The sequence below is a fragment of the Nematostella vectensis genome, chromosome 7 (genome assembly GCF_932526225.1).
Source record: "Nematostella vectensis chromosome 7, jaNemVect1.1, whole genome shotgun sequence".
NCBI classification, from domain to species: domain Eukaryota; kingdom Metazoa; phylum Cnidaria; class Anthozoa; order Actiniaria; family Edwardsiidae; genus Nematostella; species Nematostella vectensis.
In genome coordinates this window covers 14,159,126-14,179,059 of record NC_064040.1, presented here as the reverse complement: position 1 = coordinate 14,179,059, position 19,934 = coordinate 14,159,126, and the positions used below count along the sequence as shown (strand labels likewise).

The window sequence follows — 19,934 nt, the reverse complement described above, 5'->3', positions numbered from 1 at the left end:
TTTGGCGGGAAGAACACTAGTGGGTTAAAAGATCTAACACATTTTGTATGAGTGAGTCTGAGGTTATCGTAAATCTGGTTACTTTAAACATCCTGACTTCAAAGTAAAACAGCAGTTTAATCTTTTAAGATATTTTGTTTAGGGGGAGGCGAGCGTCTGCAATCATCTATTCGCGTAAAAGCGAAAATATGTTATCCAAAAGAGATAATAAGCAAGCGCGCTTACAGGATTGGCTATGTGGGTTGCGCAGTCATAGATGCGAGTGTGCGAAAGGAGGAAGAGCACCCTAACAACCACAATACACCGCGCGCGTGGTCAAATCCCTAACGCATGACATCATGACCACTGGTGTCGTGATAATGCAAATAAGAATGCGAGTTTTATAGACACATTTTGGCAAACAAGTGGCCGGCCGCCAACCTCGAGCTTTTTTTGGCGCCTTGAAACTCATCGTGGTCTCTTTGGGTGATCACGAAGAGTTGCCTTGCACCAAGGAGATAGTTCTGTGTGACCACGAAGAGTTGCCTTACACCAAGGAAATTGCTCTGTGTGGCCACGAAGAGTTGTCTTGCACCGGGGAGATAGATCTGTGTGACCACGAAGAGTTGTCTTGCACCAAGGAGATAGTTCTGTGTGACCACGAAGATTTCTCTTACACCAAGGAGATAGCTCTGTGTGACCACGAAGAGTTGCCTTGCGCCAAGGAGATAGTTCTGTGTGACCACGAAGAGTTGCCTTGCGCCAAGGTTATAGTTCTGTGTGACCACGAAGAGTTGCCTTGCACCAAGGAGATAGTTCTGTGTGGCCACGAAGAGTTGCCTTGCGCCAAGGTTATAGTTCTGTGTGACCACGAAGAGTTGCCTTGCGCCAAGGAGATAGTTCTGTGTGGCCACGAAGAGTTGCCTTGCGCCAAGGTGATAGTTCTGTGTGACCACGAAGAGTTGCCTTGCGCTAAGGTGATAGTTCTGTGTGGCCACGAAGAGTTGCCTTGCGACAAGGTGATAGTTCTGTGTGACCACGAAGAGTTGCCTTGTGCCAAGGAGATAGTTCTGTGTGGCCACGAAGAGTTGCCTTGCACCAAGGAGATAGTTCTGTGTGGCCACGAAGAGTTGCCTTGCGACAAGGCGATAGTTCTGTGTGGCCACGAAGAGTTGCCTTGCGCCAAGGAGATAGTTCTGTGTGACCACGAAGAGTTGCCTTGCGCCAAGGCGATAGTTCTGTGTGGCCCCGAAGAGTTGTCTTGCGCCAAGGTGATAGTTCTGTGTGACCACGAAGAGTTGCCTTGCGCCAAGGCGATAGTTCTGTGTGACCACGAAGAGTTGTCTTGCGCCAAGGTGATAGTTCTGTGTGACCACGAAGAGTTGCCTTGCGCCAAGGAGATAGTTCTGTGCGGCCACGAAGAGTTGCCTTGCGCCAAGGAGATAGTTCTGGGTGACCACGAAGAGTTGCCTTGCGCCAAGGTGATAGTTCTGTGTGGCCACGAAGAGTCCATAGGATATCGAGTTTAGTTCTTCTGTAAACATTGTGTAACTCTAATTCATTCAGTAATAATCAAACAAGAAACGCAGCATGCAAATAAGAAAGAGCAATAATGTGCGCTCTCTCTCGATTTTTATTATGCTTTTGATTGCAAATAATAGAAAAATTACTTGATATTTTGGGTGTTTTCTAAAAACATTGACCTTGTGAAGAAGTCGTTTATCGTTCGTTTTTATTAGAGGAATTCGTATAATCTAATAATGTACTGCAAAATGCTTTCTAATGGGCTCCCTGTGTTTTTGGCGGGAAGAACACTAGTGGGTTAAAAGATCTAACACATTTTGTATGAGTGAGTCTGAGGTTATCGTAAATCTGGTTACTTTAAACATCCTGACTTCAAAGTAAAACAGCATTTTAATCTTTTAAGATATTTTGTTTAGGGGGAGGCGAGCGTCTGCAATCATCTATTCGCGTAAAAGCGAAAATATGTTATCCAAAAGAGATAATAAGCAAGCGCGCTTACAGGATTGGCTATGTGGGTTGCGCAGTCATAGATGCGAGTGTGCGAAAGGAGGAAGAGCACCCTAACAACCACAATACACCGCGCGCGTGGTCAAATCCCTAACGCATGACATCATAACCACTGGTGTCGTGATAATGCAAATAAGAATGCGAGTTTTATAGACACATTTTGGCAAACAAGTGGCCGGCCGCCAACCTCGAGCTTTTTTTGGCGCCTTGAAACTCATCGTGGTCTCTTGGGTGATCACGAAGAGTTGCCTTGCACCAAGGAGATAGTTCTGTGTGACCACGAAGAGTTGCCTTACACCAAGGAAATTGCTCTGTGTGGCCACGAAGAGTTGTCTTGCACCGGGGAGATAGATCTGTGTGACCACGAAGAGTTGTCTTGCACCAAGGAGATAGTTCTGTGTGACCACGAAGATTTCTCTTACACCAAGGAGATAGCTCTGTGTGACCACGAAGAGTTGCCTTGCGCCAAGGAGATAGTTCTGTGTGACCACGAAGAGTTGCCTTGCGCCAAGGTTATAGTTCTGTGTGACCACGAAGAGTTGCCTTGCACCAAGGAGATAGTTCTGTGTGGCCACGAAGAGTTGCCTTGCGCCAAGGTTATAGTTCTGTGTGACCACGAAGAGTTGCCTTGCGCCAAGGAGATAGTTCTGTGTGGCCACGAAGAGTTGCCTTGCGCCAAGGTGATAGTTCTGTGTGACCACGAAGAGTTGCCTTGCGCTAAGGTGATAGTTCTGTGTGGCCACAAAGAGTTGCCTTGCGACAAGGTGATAGTTCTGTGTGACCACGAAGAGTTGCCTTGTGCCAAGGAGATAGTTCTGTGTGGCCACGAAGAGTTGCCTTGCACCAAGGAGATAGTTCTGTGTGGCCACGAAGAGTTGCCTTGCGACAAGGAGATAGTTCTGTGTGGCCACGAAGAGTTGCCTTGCGCCAAGGAGATAGTTCTGTGTGACCACGAAGAGTTGCCTTGCGCCAAGGCGATAGTTCTGTGTGGCCCCGAAGAGTTGTCTTGCGCCAAGGTGATAGTTCTGTGTGACCACGAAGAGTTGCCTTGCGCCAAGGCGATAGTTCTGTGTGACCACGAAGAGTTGTCTTGCGCCAAGGTGATAGTTCTGTGTGACCACGAAGAGTTGCCTTGCGCCAAGGAGATAGTTCTGTGCGGCCACGAAGAGTTGCCTTGCGCCAAGGAGATAGTTCTGGGTGACCACGAAGAGTTGCCTTGCGCCAAGGTGATAGTTCTGTGTGGCCACGAAGAGTTGCCTTGCACCAAGGTGATAGTTCTGTGTGACCACGAAGAGTTGCCTTGCGCCAAGGTGATAGTTCTGTGCGGCCACGAAGAGTTGCCTTGCGCCAAGTTATAGTTCTGTGTGACCACGAAGAGTTGCCTTGCGCCAAGGTGATAGTTCTGTGCGGCCACGAAGAGTTGCCTTGCACCAAGGTGACAGTTCTGTGTGACCACGAAGAGTTGCCTTGCACCAAGGTGATAGTTCTGTGTGACCACGAAGAGTTGCCTTGCGCCAAGGAGATTCTGTACGGCCTCGAGGAGTTGCCTGTCATCAACAAGCTCTCTTGGGTGCAAAGCAAATCTTCGTTTTCGACTCTTTGGCGAGGCGCTTATTCGAGGGAGTAGCTTATTTAGAATGACAAACTTCGCACAAAACATACAAAAGAGCAAAGTATGTTTTTTTTTTTAAAGCGAACATGAAATTGATATCAATATCAATCTCATACTACTACAGAAGTATCTTTTCACTACAGCATTAAATTATTTGGTGTAGCTTTTTTTAAATAAACTTCCATCCATTAAATAACATAAATTTCATCTTGTCCAAAGGCTTTGCGCTCTAGCGCGAACAGCAACAGATTGTATTTTACCAGGGGGGGTGCGCTTATTAAACGTTTTGGTTCAAAGGGGCGCTTATTCCAGAGATGTGCCGTTCAGTTAAATACGGCTGTACTACTCTGCAAGCCACTCGGATAGTATAAATACCTATGAATGTACGACCTGTAACTGATGCTCAATTTGCATCTTACTTTGCAAAATAAAAACTCATTTCGTATTAATCATTTTATTTTTACTTTTTTCTACAAGTCTTGACCAGCTAATTCTTTTTTTAATAATTACCTTATAGAATTTCAGTGACTTATCTTCCTGTATTATCCCATTAACATTACTTATTCTACTTTGTTTTTGTTACTATTTTTACACTTTTCATTTCCTCCGCTTAGAATATTTTTCTATATTTAAGCTGGAGGGAGGCAAAGAAAAAAAAGTAAATTAAAGATAGAAGATGAAGTCTAGATGACTAATTAAAAGACAAAATGAGAATACCAACAATACAATGGAGTCTTTGTTATTGTTTTCTTCAACACCGGATCAACACTGGCTACAAGTCAGGATATTGTATAGGGCGGTTCCATTTCTTGGTCTTCTTTAAAATCTCTCAACATATTCTGCCATCCCCAGAATGAACAAGCAGGAAAAAATAAAACAGCGATACACAAATGCTTCAAAAACAGTCACACACTTTGAACTTACATCTGGAGAAAAGACGACACTCCCCTGTGCAATACACATCGTCTTTCCCTTCCGCTCTTCCTTTTTCGTTGACCTTGCATATTGCAGAGTCTTTATCTGTGGAAGTAATTTGCATCGTAGGGTGACTGCAAAGGCAGCGAGAGAAATAACAAAAGTGAAAAAAGCTTTCACACTGCGCCTGGCACCAAGAGTTGTCATTTATGCTGTTTCGACCTTTGCAGAGCATTACTCCCGGTGAATGAGTCACCGCAATGGAAGTATCAGACGACACAGAGGTCGGCGTTATGGAGGTGACATGTATAAGCGGAGTTTCCTGAGAGAATTGGGTCGTTTTTGACGAGGCGAGAACGGTCGTTGTTTGTTGGAGAAACGTGCTAGTTGAACCACAGAGCTTTGGAGTAGTAGTTTGACTAAGTATACTCGCCATTGTCGTCGACTGAGCACAGGACATTCCGATATCGGAAGAAGAAGTTATAAAGTCTTCCGTTAGACTTTGTGTTGTTGGAAGAACTTCCCCCCCTTCTTCCTTTCGCCTTGAGTCACCCAAATCCTCGGGAAGACTCGACGCACAAGTACAATAACCCGAAAACGAGTTCTTGTTGTTTTTTATCTCAAGGATTGGACAGTAAAATCTCGTGCATTGTCCATCGCACATAATTTCCAGAGAGTGTTTATCACACTCTACATAACGGCTGTCTTCATCGAAGATTTTCGAATCGATGGATCGAAGCAAACTTAATGTGAGCAATAAAATAAACATCACCCTTAGGAAAATACAACTGTTTCACACACTTTTCATAATAGACGTATAGTAGACGGCTTCTAATAAGTTTTGAATAGAGAAAAAAAAAGATGTTCGCTTTGTTTGAAAAATCACATTATTCTTGACATACCCTGATACTTATCCTCAGAAAACCGATTTTTATGGTGGTTTGATTTACTGTGATAGGATTTTATTCACACTTCAAGTGCTTTGCAGCAGTTAAACAAACAGTTCGTTTGCTTGACTCTCTTTATTTCAGGGTCTTTGCCTTCTATCTACTCTCGGTTTCTCGGACAACGAGGGGCACAAAGACAGCTCCGAGAATCATGTCAACATTATCTTAAAAATGGCACACCTGCCTTTCTCACGTCTTTTGGTAGATAGAATACTGTTTGGATCCAAATATTTTGGATCACTTGTTTTGATTCGAATATTTTGAATGTAGAATTTTGCATGGGTCGACATCTTTTGGATTATAGCATATTGCTTGAATCAACATCTTTTGAATATAGCATACTTAACCCACATCATTTTGTAGCAAGTGTAGCCAAGTTTTCTCGAAGCAGTACATAGTTTTCTTTCATTTGAGCATGCCCTCCTGCTATCAAGTGGGGTGGTTCTTCAGAACCCCTAGGACCCTTCCCCCCTTGGCTAAGGCCATGAAGTAAATTACATGAAACAGGAATTGCCTCCAAAAGCTGGCAAGTGTATTTGTTATAATACATTCTCTTGTATCATATTTTCTTTTTACCCCTTAATCCATGTTGATCCCTCAAATATTTCTTCTTTCTTTTCCTTATTTTTTCGTTCTTTATTCTTTCGTTCTTTATCTTGCTGGATCTTGTCCTTCATCCTATCATCGTAAAAAGGTTAAAAAAATTTCTTGAGGTTTGCTCCAATCAATTCACTACTCGGCTAGGATCCTCAGCAGCCATTTGGGCTTCCTGTGTTTTTCTGTGATTTCGTCTTGATGGCGCAACTTGATGGGGTGTGATTGAAAAAGGTCACACACTAACCTTTGAATATTACACAAGAGGGCTCCAAGCACATCGAACTGAGCGCCGCGCTATGAAGTTTTTCCTATTGATCGTGGTGGTTATCCTGGTTTGCGTGTACGTGGAGGGGAAAACCTCATCATCGACTCCGTGTAGTAAGTTAAGATACACGTTTTCTTGAAGAGGAACTTGCTTGACATCTATTTGATGTGGCTAGGAGATGCTTTCAATATTGGCATCGTAATTATATGCAAAATATAATAAAACATACGTTTGGCAAATTAGGGCAGGGTAGCACTTAAACGAGAACATTTTTCTCTCATACCTTGGTTTTCCCAAATATAAAACTCTTTAATTTCCGGTTTAGATTTATTTGCATGGGCAAGCCATAGACCTATTTTTCCGCATTGCGAAGTAGCCCTCTAGTTTCTTCTAAGCTATTTGACTGTATTCAGGGCAGTTGGTATTGGGCTAGGAAAGAAAAATAAGTAAATCTTCTTCTTTGTTTGCAGAGGTTCCTCATCAGTTTGTTGGAAATTATGGCATTGTAAGTAAAGTACAAATACAATGAATCCTCGGGGACCCAAGGCGACGCGAAAACCAGAAGCGGGAGTATTCGCGCTAGGAAGAAAGAGGGTAAAACGACGTCTTCTTCCCCTCTATCTTTCGTCTTCTCACATGCTCCCGCTCCTGTTCTCCGCGTCTTCCTGGATCCCAAAGGATGAACACAGTGCTCCTTCCACTCTGATGCTACACTAATTTGCGAGGTTATAGTCCGAACGTCCGACTTGCGTGACAATGTTGTTTTGTTTTTGTACTGAAGTAAAACAAACTAGCGTGATGCAAGTCGTATGATAACACGAACGTGTATACCTACTCGAATTAGCGCCCTGGTGATTATTAAATTTTTCGACTCTCAGACGGGGGAGCTTATTAGAGGGAGATCCTTATTCAAAAGGGCAAATTTCGCACAAAAGGCCGGAGAATGTTTTTTATTCATTTAATATCGATTTTATACTACTACGACAGTTTTTCCCCCCACATCATCATTAAAAGTCGGCAGCTCCTTTAAATAAACTTTCACCCATTAAATATTTATCTTTTTTCTTTCCAGAGTCTATGTGCTCCAGTGCTTTCTTAGAACTACATGTATGCTAGTCACTTTACTCAGTAGAATAAAACCTGGGGAGGGAAGGGGGCGGCGCTTATTCGGGGGAAGCGCTTATTAATAGTTTTGGTTCAAAGGTGGCGCTTATTCGGGGGAGGCGCTTATTTGAGGGATGCGCTTATTCGAGTGAATACGGTTAAGGCTGGTTTCCTTGTGATCGCCATATTTCGGTTATACGGTTACATTGGTAGATAAGGTTATATGGCATGGAAACTCACTCAACCTGCGACCGTGTGCGATCATATAAAGGCACACCCTGCGACCGTGTGCGGTTATATGGCAACTCACCCTGCGACCGTGTGCGATTATATGGAAACTTACCCTGTGACCGTGTGCAATTATATGGAAACTCACCCTGCGACCGTGTGCGATCACATGGAAACTCACCCTGTGACCGTGTGCAATTATATGGAAACTCACCCTGCGATAGTGTGCGATTATATGGAAACTCACCCTGCGACCGTGTGCGATTATATGGCAACTCACCCTGCGACCGTGTGCGATCACATGGAAACTCACCCTGTGACCGTGTGCAATTATATGGAAACTCACCCTGCGATAGTGTGCGATTATATGAAAACTCCCCCTGCGACCGTGTGCAATTATGTGGAAACTCACCCTGTGACCGTGTGCAATTATTTGGAAACTCCCCCTGCGACCGTGTGCAATTATGTGGAAACTCACCCTGTGACCGTGTGCGATCATAAGAAAACTCACCCTGTGACCGTGTGCGATTATATGGAAACTCACCCTGCGACCGTGTGCGATTATGTAAAAACTCCCCCTGCGATAGTGTACGAATATATAGAAACTGACCTTGCGATCGTGTACGATAATATAGAAACTCACCCTGTGACCGTGTGCGATTATATGGCAATTCACCCTGCGACCGTGTGCGATTAGATGGAAACTCACCCTGCGATCGAGTGCGATCATATAGAAACACATCCTGCGATCGTGTGCGATTATATAAAAACTCATCCTGCGATCGTGTACGATTATATGGAAACTCACCCTGCGATTGTGTACGATTATATGGAAACCCACCCTGCGATAGTGTGCGATCATATGGCAACTCACCCTGCGATCGTGTGCAATCATATGGAAACCATTTCCTTCGTGATTGGAATGCGATAGGGTGCGATCTTACGGTAAAAATAATTGCGATCGTGTGCGATCGAGATTGATCTGGCCTCGTCGTGAACTCCCTAGCAAAGCACAATACAAGAGACATCACATTCCCTTTTGAACGTTTCTTACAGCCATTAAAATATTCTTTACATGCTTGTAAATGTCTGACACTTAAAGTACATCTTTTTCATTATTATACAGTGTAAATGTACTTACGATGGAACCTAACACAGGCCTAACCAACGCCCTTGTTCTTTCAGTACAAACATACTCACGATGGGAACAACACTGCCAACACTGGCCTGATGTATTTTGACGGAGACAATCAACGCATTCGAGTCGATATCATCTCAAAAGGTGTTCCGTACAAAATTGTACAACTCTACACAGAGGTAAACCACTCCTAAAATAAGATAGTCCTAAAATACTTTACCTTACCTTATAAGGTACCCTTAAATAAAATACTGCATTCCAAAAATAAGAAAGAATGCGTTCGCACTGACGTACCAATAATAGAACAAGCAAAACATTATCAAAAAAAGATGAAAATGGATTAAGCAGGACATTATTTCTATAGTTGCGGAAGAAGCTAGGAGAGTCTCATAATTCGCTTTGTTTTTTTTTTCCTATAGAAAGTTCAGTACGTGATGTTCAAGTACAAGGGGAAAGATATGTGTATCATTCTGCCATTCACCAAGCCTTTTACGCCAGTGGAAATTCCCTCGACTAGCCTGGAACTAGAGCATGGGCGGATCGGCTCCGCTAAACATGGGCTGGACGTTAGACGCTTCTACGGCACAAAGGACGGTGGTAAGCATCTGGGATCCCTGTCCTTTTAGCAAACTTTGGTTTAGCAGGGGCAGACTTAAAGTAGGGGGGTGGACTCTAAACTAAATTCAAAATTTCAAAATTTAAGGTGGGTCCTGGGTCATGCTTTCCGCTGAAAATAAGACTTAATAAAATATGTTTCTATTCAACCGGTCTGAAAATAGGGGAGAGAATTTTAGCGGGTGCCCGTGCTCGGCCAAAAATAAAACGCACTTGCACATTTTGTTTGCAACGTGTTTCCCCCCCAAAATAACCACAAATTATCAATAATAATCGTCAAATTTGTTGCGGAAAATATATGTGAGTTTTACTTATCGTGTGGAGTTGAGCTAGAAAAGAAAAAGAAGCTGCAAAGAGGATGTGACTGACGTAAACAAACGCACGTGCGCCTTGCAGCTATTTAGTCGCGAGATGAAAAACGTACGAGTAACACGGTCTTTTATTCAGTCGTAATTTTAACTAAAAAGAGTACAAGCACAGTTTATTACTGTTAGGCTCATTTGCATAGCAAATCTTTCGTCGAAACATGGATTTGAGACTGAAATGAATCAAGCAGAACCCAATCCATCACCCATTCGCTGCGTCAAGCATTAAGCCCTTGTCACGAGTCAATTGATTACCATACGCGCTGGCCATGTAGGGGCATACCAGCATACCAGACCTACATCGGCCCAGAATTCCGCCAGAAACACTGACCCAGCAATACTATGGGCTATTTGTAAGGGGCTTTATGAAGTTCTTTATAAAACTTTTATACTCGCATACTTTCTTAAAATTTAAAAAAGGAAACATACTAATGTGTAATTGAAATTAAAAAAATTCTCATGTGTAAGTGAAAATCAAGTTTCACAAATATCTAAGACCATTTTCGTCGTAAAGCACTTTTTTCGATTATCGTATCTTCGCTCTTACTCCTTTTCTCGCTTTGTAGTCCATTTCATCGTTACGGTGACCGCGGATGAGTGCATGGTGACGGATACGGTGGCTCGTGTGCCGATGCAGTTCATAGCCTACTTCAGCCTGACAAACATCTCGCGCTTCGAGGTGACGGACGCGGACTACGCGCACCCGAGCGACTGCAAGCCTGTCGGACACGCACCTGAGCACCACGCGAGAATGGCTAGAGAAGCGCCTTCGGAGTTCAACTGAGCATGCGCATAACAAACCAGCTTGGATTATAAAGGCAGACGATAAAGTCTTACCCGTGTAATATTCTTCTGGCATTCTGTTCTATAATTCTATAATTCATTTTAGTTAATTGATTGTGTATTTCAAGTGGTAATTTAACTAAAAGACGTCCATGCATTGATTTCTTGGATTTATGCGTCATTGCCTAGTACTTGGAACCCTGCTCGAGATACACGATGCACGATGGACTAACGACTTATTTGCATTATAGCCCCCCCACCCCCTTATCCACAATCTACATTCAACCGCGATTTCCATCCCCTTGAATTGACGTGGCTAGAATAAAGTGTCAGTATGAAAATAATGGCTCCTATCCCTCACCTCTGAAAATCGGAACTGAAAGACCCATCAATTCTCTCAGCCCAACCTCAACCCAACCATTTTTTGGAGTGGGGCACTGGGGATAAGTTCCCGGATTTAATATAAGGAAGTGAGCAGTGAGGGGCGTGGCTGGGCCCCCGATAGTTTATTGATGTGTTTGCACCCCCCTCCCCCCCCCCCTAATAGGCCTCCTACAGCTTTGAGCCCAAGGCGCCGCTTCTCCCCGGACCATCGAAGTCAATTTTTGTAAAGCGTTTTGTAACGCTACCCGGCGCTGATCTCGATGTAGACAGCTCGTAAGACTTTATCATGTCCGTTCGCATTCATGATTTTTATCTAAATAATTAGATAAAATTCTTATAACCTTGTAAAAACTATCAAACTGAAAAAAGCGCACAAACTTTTTTTACGGCCTTGACGATTTGGTTGTATTGTATGCAAATTTCATTCTGCAGTTGGTGATTTTACCCAACAGGCGCGTACACAGGCCACCTTTATTTTTAAAAAAAACTCAGTACTCGAATAAACCGTATACGCTTGGATAAGAGGTGTAGACGAAGGAAAAAAACCTCCGTTTTTAAAAACCTTTAAATAAGTGTGGACATGGGAGTGGGGGATACCTGTGGACGTGGTAGATATGAGTTGAGATTATGAATTAGCATCTCGTTTCCGGTTGCGAGCGACCACGAAGGCCTGGATCCCAGAGAATGACTGTGCATGACCTTATAAACTTGTCAATCATTGGCATTACAAAAATCATTTCTTACTATGAGTAGTATCCAATTAGAGGAGTCGTTATAAAGCTCACAAGATCTGATACTCATGTTCCATCTTCGTATACTGCGGTAGTCGAACGTGCAAGAGGAACTCTCATCTACGGAGCTGGCCTTTGCTGAAAAATGATTAAGATCTTGTTTTTGATCACGGTGACTTGTTTGGTTGCTGGGTGCGTGGAAGGGAAAGCATTATCTCCGACTCAATGCAGTGAGTTTTAACCTACCTGTTGAGCCCTTTCTTTAAAAATGATATTTGAGTCAGTAAGCAGTACACTTATTAGTAGATGTCGACATGACGGAAAAACATGGAAAACGCGCAATTCCAGATAGAGAGAGAAGATACATTTCTTACAATGGCTATAGGTTCCTTGTATTACGGACTGACTTTCAAACCACAAATAACGTGAGGCCGAAGTGCACATAACCAGATTTTGGCTTTTTAAGATGATTTTTTCTTGATCATCATTGCCATGTGTGTCAGTTCAGGGACGAAAAGCTCAAATTTTAATGACACTTTACAAAAAGTCGCATCAATTTAAAAAAAAGTCGCACTTGATATTTTGTTTGCTATAAGTTACTGAGTACTCAGACAAATTCTCCGCCTTATTCGGTGTGAAATTGGCTTATTTGCAGCGTCATGTCATGTTTTTCCGTCATGTTGTAGATGTCGCATCTAAAGCAACATGTACACAGCGTCAGCCTCGTACATTATTATACGAGCCAGGCTTGTCAGGCCGGCAAAGAGGTGGAAACCAGGTTGTAGCTCAAATTTGGCGATAAAATGCAATACACTAATTTTCATTTATAGAGGGTTACCTTACAACCTTTACAAGATGTATTTGCAAAGTTTAAACAGTGGAATTCTCAACTGGACTTCTGTCCGGAAGGCGAAGTGGAATTCGAAACTGGAATACGCTCTAAGCCTTATTTCAGGGTAGTAACTAGTTATATATAATTTGATCAAGTAATTACGATCCCAGTGCTAAAAAATGATCCCTGTTCGCAAAAATTGTTATCGTCATTTTTGGGCAAACGATCCCAGTGATCTCGAATTCTCGTGATCCCAATATTTGAAAATGATCCCAATCCCACGAACATACCTTTAATCACTGATCCTAAAAATAAAGCTGATTCCTAATCCCATATACCTCGTCATTAACCTGCTAGTTTCACGTTTAACGTTCGCATATGGCGTGTTTAGACTCTTTCCATGTTACGTTCCTAATGCAAATGTTTGAAAATGAAGGTGAAAAATTCGACCCCTGCTTGAATCACGGTGAATTTCAGAGTTTAAAATATTCAACAAAACAGAAAGAAAACTACACTGGAACGGAAATCGGATCTACGGACTTTAAGGTTCCAAGGGCTGAACTAATTTTGTAAAAGGGGGGAGGGGAGGGTTCCGGACATAAGTTTGAGAATTTACTTGTCTTTTATACAAAACAAAAGGACAAAATAATATGATGCTTGAAGGATGAATTGAATAAAAATTCGCCTTGAAAATTTCGTGTAAAAAAATATTATTTCAGGTATTGCCAAGCAGTTCGTAGGAAACTTCGGCGTTGTAAGTATTTTAAAAAATTCTGAGCAATACTTCTGAGAATTTGCGAAAAATATATTCTTAGATACCAAAACAAAAGCTTTCCTGTAAGGCATGGTATCTTTACTGGTGCACTCTTTTTTATAAGAACATCCGTGGAAGACCACACCCCATCCTTGGTATTTCACATCTCCTCCGTAAATGGTTTTGTAACGGCTACCCGGCGCTGATCTCGATGTAGACAGCTCGTAAGACTTTATCACGTCCGTTCGCATTCACGATTTTTATCTAAATAATTAGATAAAATTCTTATAACCTTGTAAAAACTATCAAACTGAAAAAAGCGCATAAACTTTTTTTTTTCACGGCCTTGACGATTTGTTTGTATTGTATGCAAATTTCATTCTGGAGTTGGTACTTTTACCCGACTTATAAGGCAGACGCATACACAGGCCACCTTTATTTTGTTTAAAAAACTCTTGAGACCTTTCTCCGTTTTCAGTACTCGAATACGCCGTATACGCGTGGACAAGAGGTGTAGACGAAGGGGAGAACCTCCGTTTTTAAAAACCTTTAAATAAGTGTGGACATAGTGGCGGATACCTGTTGACGTGGTAGATATGAGTTGAGATGATGAATTAGCATCTCGTTTCCGGTTGCGAGCGACCACGAAGGCCTGGATCCCAGAGAATGACTGTGCATGACCTTATAAACTTGTCAATCATTGGCATTACAAAAATCATTCCTTACTATGAGTAGTATCCAATCAGAGGAGTCGTTATAAAGCACACAAGATCTGATAGTCATGTTCCATCTTCGTATACTGCGGTAGTCGAAAGTGCAAGAGGAACCCTCATCAACTCTCAAGAGGAACTCATTAAGATCTTGTTGTTGATCACGGTGACTTGTTTGGTTGCTGGGTGCGTGGAGGGGAGAGCATTGTCTCCGACTCAATGCAGTGAGTTTTACCCTTCCTGTTGAGCCCTTTCTTTAAAAAGAATATTTGAGTCGGTAAGCAGTACACTTTTATTAGATGTCACATCTAAAGCAACATGTACACAGCTTCAGCCTCGTACATTATTATACGAGCCAGGCTTGATAGGCCGACAAAGAAAACGATAGACATGAGGTGGAAACCAGGTTGTAGCTCAAATTTGGCGATAAAATGCAATACCCTAATTTTTATTAATAGAGGGTTACCTTACAACCTTTACAAGATGTATTTGCAAAGTTAAAACAGTGGAATTCTCAACTGGACTTTTAGGTCTTTTAGGAGGGATTAATGCTTTCTTAGTCCATCTGTCCGGAAGGCGTAGTGGAATTCGAAACTGGAATACGCTCTAAGCCTTATTTCAAGGTAGTAACTAGTTATATATAATTTGATCAAGTAATTACGTTCCCAGTGCTAAAAAATTATCCTTGATCCCAAAAATTGTAATCGTGATCCTTGATTCCATATTTATCTTGTGATCCCGTACATTTTTGGGCAAACGATCCCAATCCCGCGAACATACCTTCAATCACTGATCCTAAAAATAAAGCTGATTCCTAATCCCATATACCTCGTCATTAACCTGCTAGTTTCACGTTTAACGTTCGCATATGGCGTGTTTAGACATGTTCTTTCCATGTTACGTTCCTAATGCAAATGTGTGAAAATGAAGGTGAAAAATTCGACCCCTGCTTGAATCACGGTGAATTTCAGAGTTTAAAATATTCAACAAAACAGAAAGAAAACTACACTGGAACGGAAATCGGATCTACGGACTTTAAGGTTCCAAGGGCTGAACTAATTTTGCAAAAAGGGGGAGGGGAGGGTTCCGGACATAAGTTTGAGAATTTACTTGTCTTTTATACAAAACAAAAGGGCATAATAATATGATGCTTGAAGGATGAATTGAATAAAAATTCGCCTTGAAAATTTCGTGTAAAAAAATTATTATTTCAGGTATTGCCAAGCAGTTCGTTGGAAACTTCGGCGTTGTAAGTATTTTAAAAAATTCTGAGCAATACTTCTGAGAATTTGCGAAAAATATATTCTTAGATACCAAAACAAAAGCTTTCCTGCAAGGCATGGTATCTTTACTGGTGCACTCTTTTTTATAAGAACGTCTAATTCTTATATAGGAATACAATACCCAATGAATTACACTAATAATAAATAGCAATAATAAGGTTGTTATGAGCACAATTTGATTCTGCATAGAACGCATCAGGGCTAAAAAAAGCATGTTTTTAGCATGATCTTTAAATTTGGTGAAATCTCAGGCTGGACGTTGTTTTAAAAAGGTTTTAATAAAAAAAGATTGTATGACCATAAGGAATCCCTCACAATGTTTATTGTTCAGTACCAACACACACGTGTAGGGAACAACTCTGCTACCAATGGCATGATGTACTATGACGGGACGAAAGAGCGCATTCGAGTCGATGTCACCGTCAAAGGCATCTTTTACAAAATTGTCCAACTTTATACAGAGGTATGGAATTAAGAATAAGGATAGACAGGTATCAGTGTCAAAGGAGAGACCGAGACTTCAGGCCCGTACCCAGGATTTTTCTTTGGGGGTGCGAAATCCGAAAAAGTGGACCTAATTTTTCCGGGGGGAAGGGGGAGGGAGGGAGTTCTCTGATAAAAATTTAACTACCAAGGCTGCCTTTGCAGTGTCTCCACGGTTCAGCATGCCTTTGCAGTATCTCAATGATTCTTGGCTTTGTCTACAAATAGCACGTCTATTGAGAACAAAAGGGGACTTTTGGCCCTTGTGAGTGGGGTGCGTTCGCACCCCCCTGGGTACGGGCCTGGACTTGATCTAAGGGACTAGGAAATCTTGGAGTTCCCCTTGTATATCTGACTTTAAAAGTTTGAAACCTCCCAGTTTGACCGATGATGATTTTTTCCCACCCTGTTTCTTAACAAGTTCTCCCCCCCTCCCCCCTCCTTGATTAAATTTAAATTAACTTCTTGTTGCTTTAAGACATATCGTGTTGTTTTCGTCTTGGGATTCCTGTGGTTGGTGTAAGTTGTGACGTCACAGGAATTACTCGTCCCAGACCCAGATCCTTGGGACCCAGATCTTTGGAAAGGACTGAAATAAAAGTCCGAAACGTTGGCGTATTTTACGACTCTGTTTTGGTTTTCATTGTTCAACTTCAAACCCCAAGCTACCTTACGGTTCGTCTACAGAAACTGGGGCACTAGGCTCCTGTAAGCAGACAATGTATATAAAATGTATACATCTATTTTAAATAAGGTTGCACTCAACCATGTGTCGTAACCCGCAGTGGTTTATGGGTAGCGTATTACGGCTGAATCCTTGTATCTGAAAGCTATGTGAATTTTTATAAGAAATAAAACAATTCTACAGCTTTTGAGACCTGAATTTGTATTTTATTTACACATATTTGCTTATTTGCTTGATACCCTGAAACGCTGCGGGCTACGATACAACGATTCTACACCCTTATTTGAAATAGGTGTATAAACTCTGCTATTACGACCGTTATAACCGTTATTGACAATCACCAATATTTTTTTTAAAGAAAATCCAGTACGTGATCTTCAAGTACATGGGGAAAGACATGTGCCTCATTCAACCAATCACCAAGCCTTTTGACCCGATCGTGATCCCCGCGGGTAGCGTGGAGCTGGAACGCGGTCGTGTCGGCTCCGCTAAACACGGAATGGACATAATCCGTTTCTACGGCTTGAAGAAAGGGGGTGAGTACGCGGGAACCCTGTGTTATCCGACAGTAGATAAATATGCAGTTAATTAAGAATCAATTCAAGTTTTTTTCATTTTTTATTATTTGATTAGAAATACATTGTGCTCCTTGACCGAGTAAAAACTTTCCGTAAATAAGTAAACTGTAAACTGTAGATTCTCGTGGCATATCTTAGAGTGCGCAAAACATGATGGCCTATCGATTAACCGAGAAATTTGGAGTTTTCACGTTGCGATTTGGTGGAAAACGGCTGAAATTTATCAGACAGAACGCATTGTCACGTGCTGCTATTAAATTTTAAATCAAATTGTATTGTTTTCTGTTGTCGCCGTACCAAGGAAGCCCCTTTACTACAGCGAAATAAGAAATAATTATTGTGGTTTTCCTTAGCTGTTCTCACTATGTCCTTGTTTGGTTCGTAGCCCAGTACATCATAACGGTGACCGCTGCTGACTGCGTTCTGACAGAAGCGCTCATCCACATCCCCATGAAACAAATATCCTATTTCAGCCTGACCAACATCTCGCGATTCGAGGTGACGGACGCGGACTACGCGCACCCGAGCGACTGCAAGCATGCACCTGAGCGCCATCACGCGAACGAGGCTAGAGACGCGCCCTCCGAATTCTACTTCTGAACCTGCGCATAACACCGAACGGCAAATGAGGCAACGAAAATCTGTTTCTGTCTTTTATAATTTTTTTTAAAGTAATTTAAAACTCTAAGTAAACTTGTTTAAATAAATAATTATTTGCATTATTCATATTTGTTTTTGTTCTATTTTTTAAAAGCTTTTCGCTTTCTCCGAACTCCTACTCTCTACCCCCCCCTTTCATCCCCCCCCCCCCCCGGAAAGGCCGTCTTTGTTTAGTAGGGTATATCTTTCTTGTAGCTCTTGATCTCTTCACTACCGACTACAAGATTAGATTAGAATTAAAAACCACACCGAACGGTATCTTGCCACCTTTTTCATAACCATAAATATTTATTTTGCTACTGGCTTGTAAAGGGATGATATGATATTTGATCGACAGCGGACAGTGTCGCAGCACGATGCCATTAGGAATATGAGGAGATGGCTAAACATTCTTTTCCCTTTGTATTCCTTCCATGTTTAGGAAGGGGGGATGCCTCAGTTGGCTTTTCTACCATTTTTTTATTCGTCTTTCTATGTCATGTTCATAATTGTTAAATGTGTTAGTGTTTGCTTTGTATTAGTATCAGTTCCTTTATTTAAAGGATATTAAATGGATGATAAAAAAAACCCGCTTCCCCTGGAAATCGGTCAGTGGAAGACCACACCCCATCCTTGGTATTTCACATCTCCTCCGTAAATGGATCTGTACTGACATCTACCCTACTACTTACTAATATCTAACCCCTTGCTATCACCAATATCACGTGATAGGGGGGCCTAAGACATCATTGGTTTAGGTCGCAATGATAGTAAGCTAACCGCCTTGATGTCACGTGATCTCAAAACACCGCATCACACGCAAAGTGTCAAGTTTGTGATGTGAACTTTATGTACGATCACTCCATCAAAACATAATATTCTGTGTTTTCTTGTGACGCGGCCTTATTCAGGTATGTTTTGTTTTATACGTTGACACATTTATTGTCGTTTAAATCTATTGAAACTGTCTGAAGTGGCTTTAAAACCAAGCTTTGACAAAGAAGTCAATTAAAGAATACATGATACTTTTTTTTTTCAAAAGCAGCTTAGAAACTACATCACCAATAATGCGTTAAGTATTTTTAAATTGTTTAAAAACAATTATAAATGCAGTGCTATTTTTAAATTTGACTCTATCAAACAATTATAAATTGCAGTGCTATTTTTATATTTGACTCTTTCTCACCTTAAACGACTGTTAAAAATTATCTCAAACTCGCAAATTTCTTAGACCTAACATAAATCTCCCACCCGCAAAAAATATTTAATGAATCGCTCAAATGTTAAGCTTTCGTTAGTGTAGATCTTTTTGTTAAAAACTTGCTTCTTTTTTTAAATGCTTATTCCGGCTAGCACTGCAAAGCCTTTTATAAGCCATTACCACTGCGGTTACAGATAATTCTCGAGAAAACTTTAACGAGGCATTTTAACATATCCCACTTCACTTCCATTCAAGATAATAACTAACCTGTCAGTCATTCTGAAGTCGACGATAGCGATAGTGGACTCAGTGTCAATCTTAAAGTGCTTAATGGCATAATTTGGCGGGTACAGGGAGGTCCTTACTCGAGGATAATAGCTGATATGTCAAACATTGCATTGTGTCGCCTGACAGGTTCGCATGCATGACAAGTCCTTAACTAACCCTATCTTGATATATTGGACTGAGCTGTCAATCATCTTGAGGAGCACGTTTACCATTTTATGGTCACTTAAACCGATCACGTATCTTTCGAATTTGGGAGCTACCTCTGCTTGTGGCAGCGAATGTCGATAAGTCTTTCGAGTTTTCGAGTTTCCTTATCTCGGCAGAAAAAAAACCCTAAAAGATACATTGTTACATGTTATAATAGTGTAACTATGGGTTTTGATAGTTTTTTTCGTCCATACTAATACAAGTGTTAGAATCGCTTCATCCTGGCTATAGCCTTGACTGTTCTAGCCAATGTGGGATAAATTTTTGTTTGTTGAATATTTCCTCATTATTTCCTTGTTTCCCATAATCATGAATAGCGCGACAACTTTTGTAGCAGGCGACGGAAGAAACTATTCAACGTGAATAAAAATCGTACGCGCTCACCAACCATAAAGTAATCTCTATTTATGCTGCTCATTACAATGCTTTCATGCGTAACAAGACTATCCGTAGAGCATTGGATATTTCTACAAATATTCTTTTACTAAAGACAACAATGTTGTTTGATTATTCAAAAGATGTCTTTTGTGAGTTTGTGAGGTACAAGTTGTTTTATTTACAGTTTTAACTAATAAAAAAT

General features: G+C 41.4%; 3 protein-coding genes across 3 annotated transcripts; 2 read left to right on the top strand and 1 right to left on the bottom strand.

Moving 5' to 3' along the window:
• Positions 1-4,065: 4,065 nt before the first annotated feature.
• Positions 4,066-6,284, bottom strand: LOC125568332. The gene is made up of 2 exons (XM_048730349.1): positions 4,547-6,284; positions 4,066-4,256 (listed from the first exon to the last, which is right to left on the bottom strand). The coding sequence occupies exons 1-2, from the start codon at positions 5,304-5,306 to the stop codon at positions 4,252-4,254; spliced, it is 765 nt and encodes a 254-aa protein (XP_048586306.1). The 5' UTR covers positions 5,307-6,284; the 3' UTR covers positions 4,066-4,251.
• A 13-nt stretch (positions 6,285-6,297) lies between these two features.
• Positions 6,298-10,740, top strand: LOC116615016 (mammalian ependymin-related protein 1). The gene is made up of 5 exons (XM_032376615.2): positions 6,298-6,459; positions 6,817-6,851; positions 8,864-8,995; positions 9,236-9,413; positions 10,363-10,740. Exons 1-5 carry the CDS (start codon positions 6,378-6,380, stop codon positions 10,578-10,580), a joined length of 645 nt encoding a protein of 214 aa, XP_032232506.2. The 5' UTR covers positions 6,298-6,377; the 3' UTR covers positions 10,581-10,740.
• Positions 10,741-11,765: 1,025 nt separating this feature from the next.
• On the top strand, positions 11,766-17,745 carry LOC116615013. The gene is made up of 5 exons (XM_032376614.2): positions 11,766-11,924; positions 13,246-13,280; positions 15,605-15,736; positions 16,800-16,977; positions 17,405-17,745. Exons 1-5 carry the CDS (start codon positions 11,840-11,842, stop codon positions 17,617-17,619), a joined length of 645 nt encoding a protein of 214 aa, XP_032232505.2. The 5' UTR covers positions 11,766-11,839; the 3' UTR covers positions 17,620-17,745.
• Positions 17,746-19,934: the final 2,189 nt, after the last annotated feature.

What these genes read in the sequence shown, in the direction of transcription:
- LOC125568332 (XM_048730349.1), bottom strand. Translation starts at nt 5,306, where the DNA reads ATGTTTATTTTATTGCTCACATTAAGTTTGCTTCGATCCATCGATTCG.
- LOC116615016 (XM_032376615.2), top strand. Translation starts at nt 6,378, where the DNA reads ATGAAGTTTTTCCTATTGATCGTGGTGGTTATCCTGGTTTGCGTGTAC. An exon ending in CTCATCATCGACTCCGTGTA is followed by an intron (nt 6,460 to 6,816) that starts GTAAGTTAAGAT and finishes CTTTGTTTGCAG; the next exon opens with AGGTTCCTCATCAGTTTGTT. An exon ending in TTGTACAACTCTACACAGAG is followed by an intron (nt 8,996 to 9,235) that starts GTAAACCACTCC and finishes TTTTTCCTATAG; the next exon opens with AAAGTTCAGTACGTGATGTT.
- LOC116615013 (XM_032376614.2), top strand. Translation starts at nt 11,840, where the DNA reads ATGATTAAGATCTTGTTTTTGATCACGGTGACTTGTTTGGTTGCTGGG. An exon ending in TCGTAGGAAACTTCGGCGTT is followed by an intron (nt 13,281 to 15,604) that starts GTAAGTATTTTA and finishes TTTATTGTTCAG; the next exon opens with TACCAACACACACGTGTAGG. An exon ending in TTGTCCAACTTTATACAGAG is followed by an intron (nt 15,737 to 16,799) that starts GTATGGAATTAA and finishes TTTTTTTTAAAG; the next exon opens with AAAATCCAGTACGTGATCTT.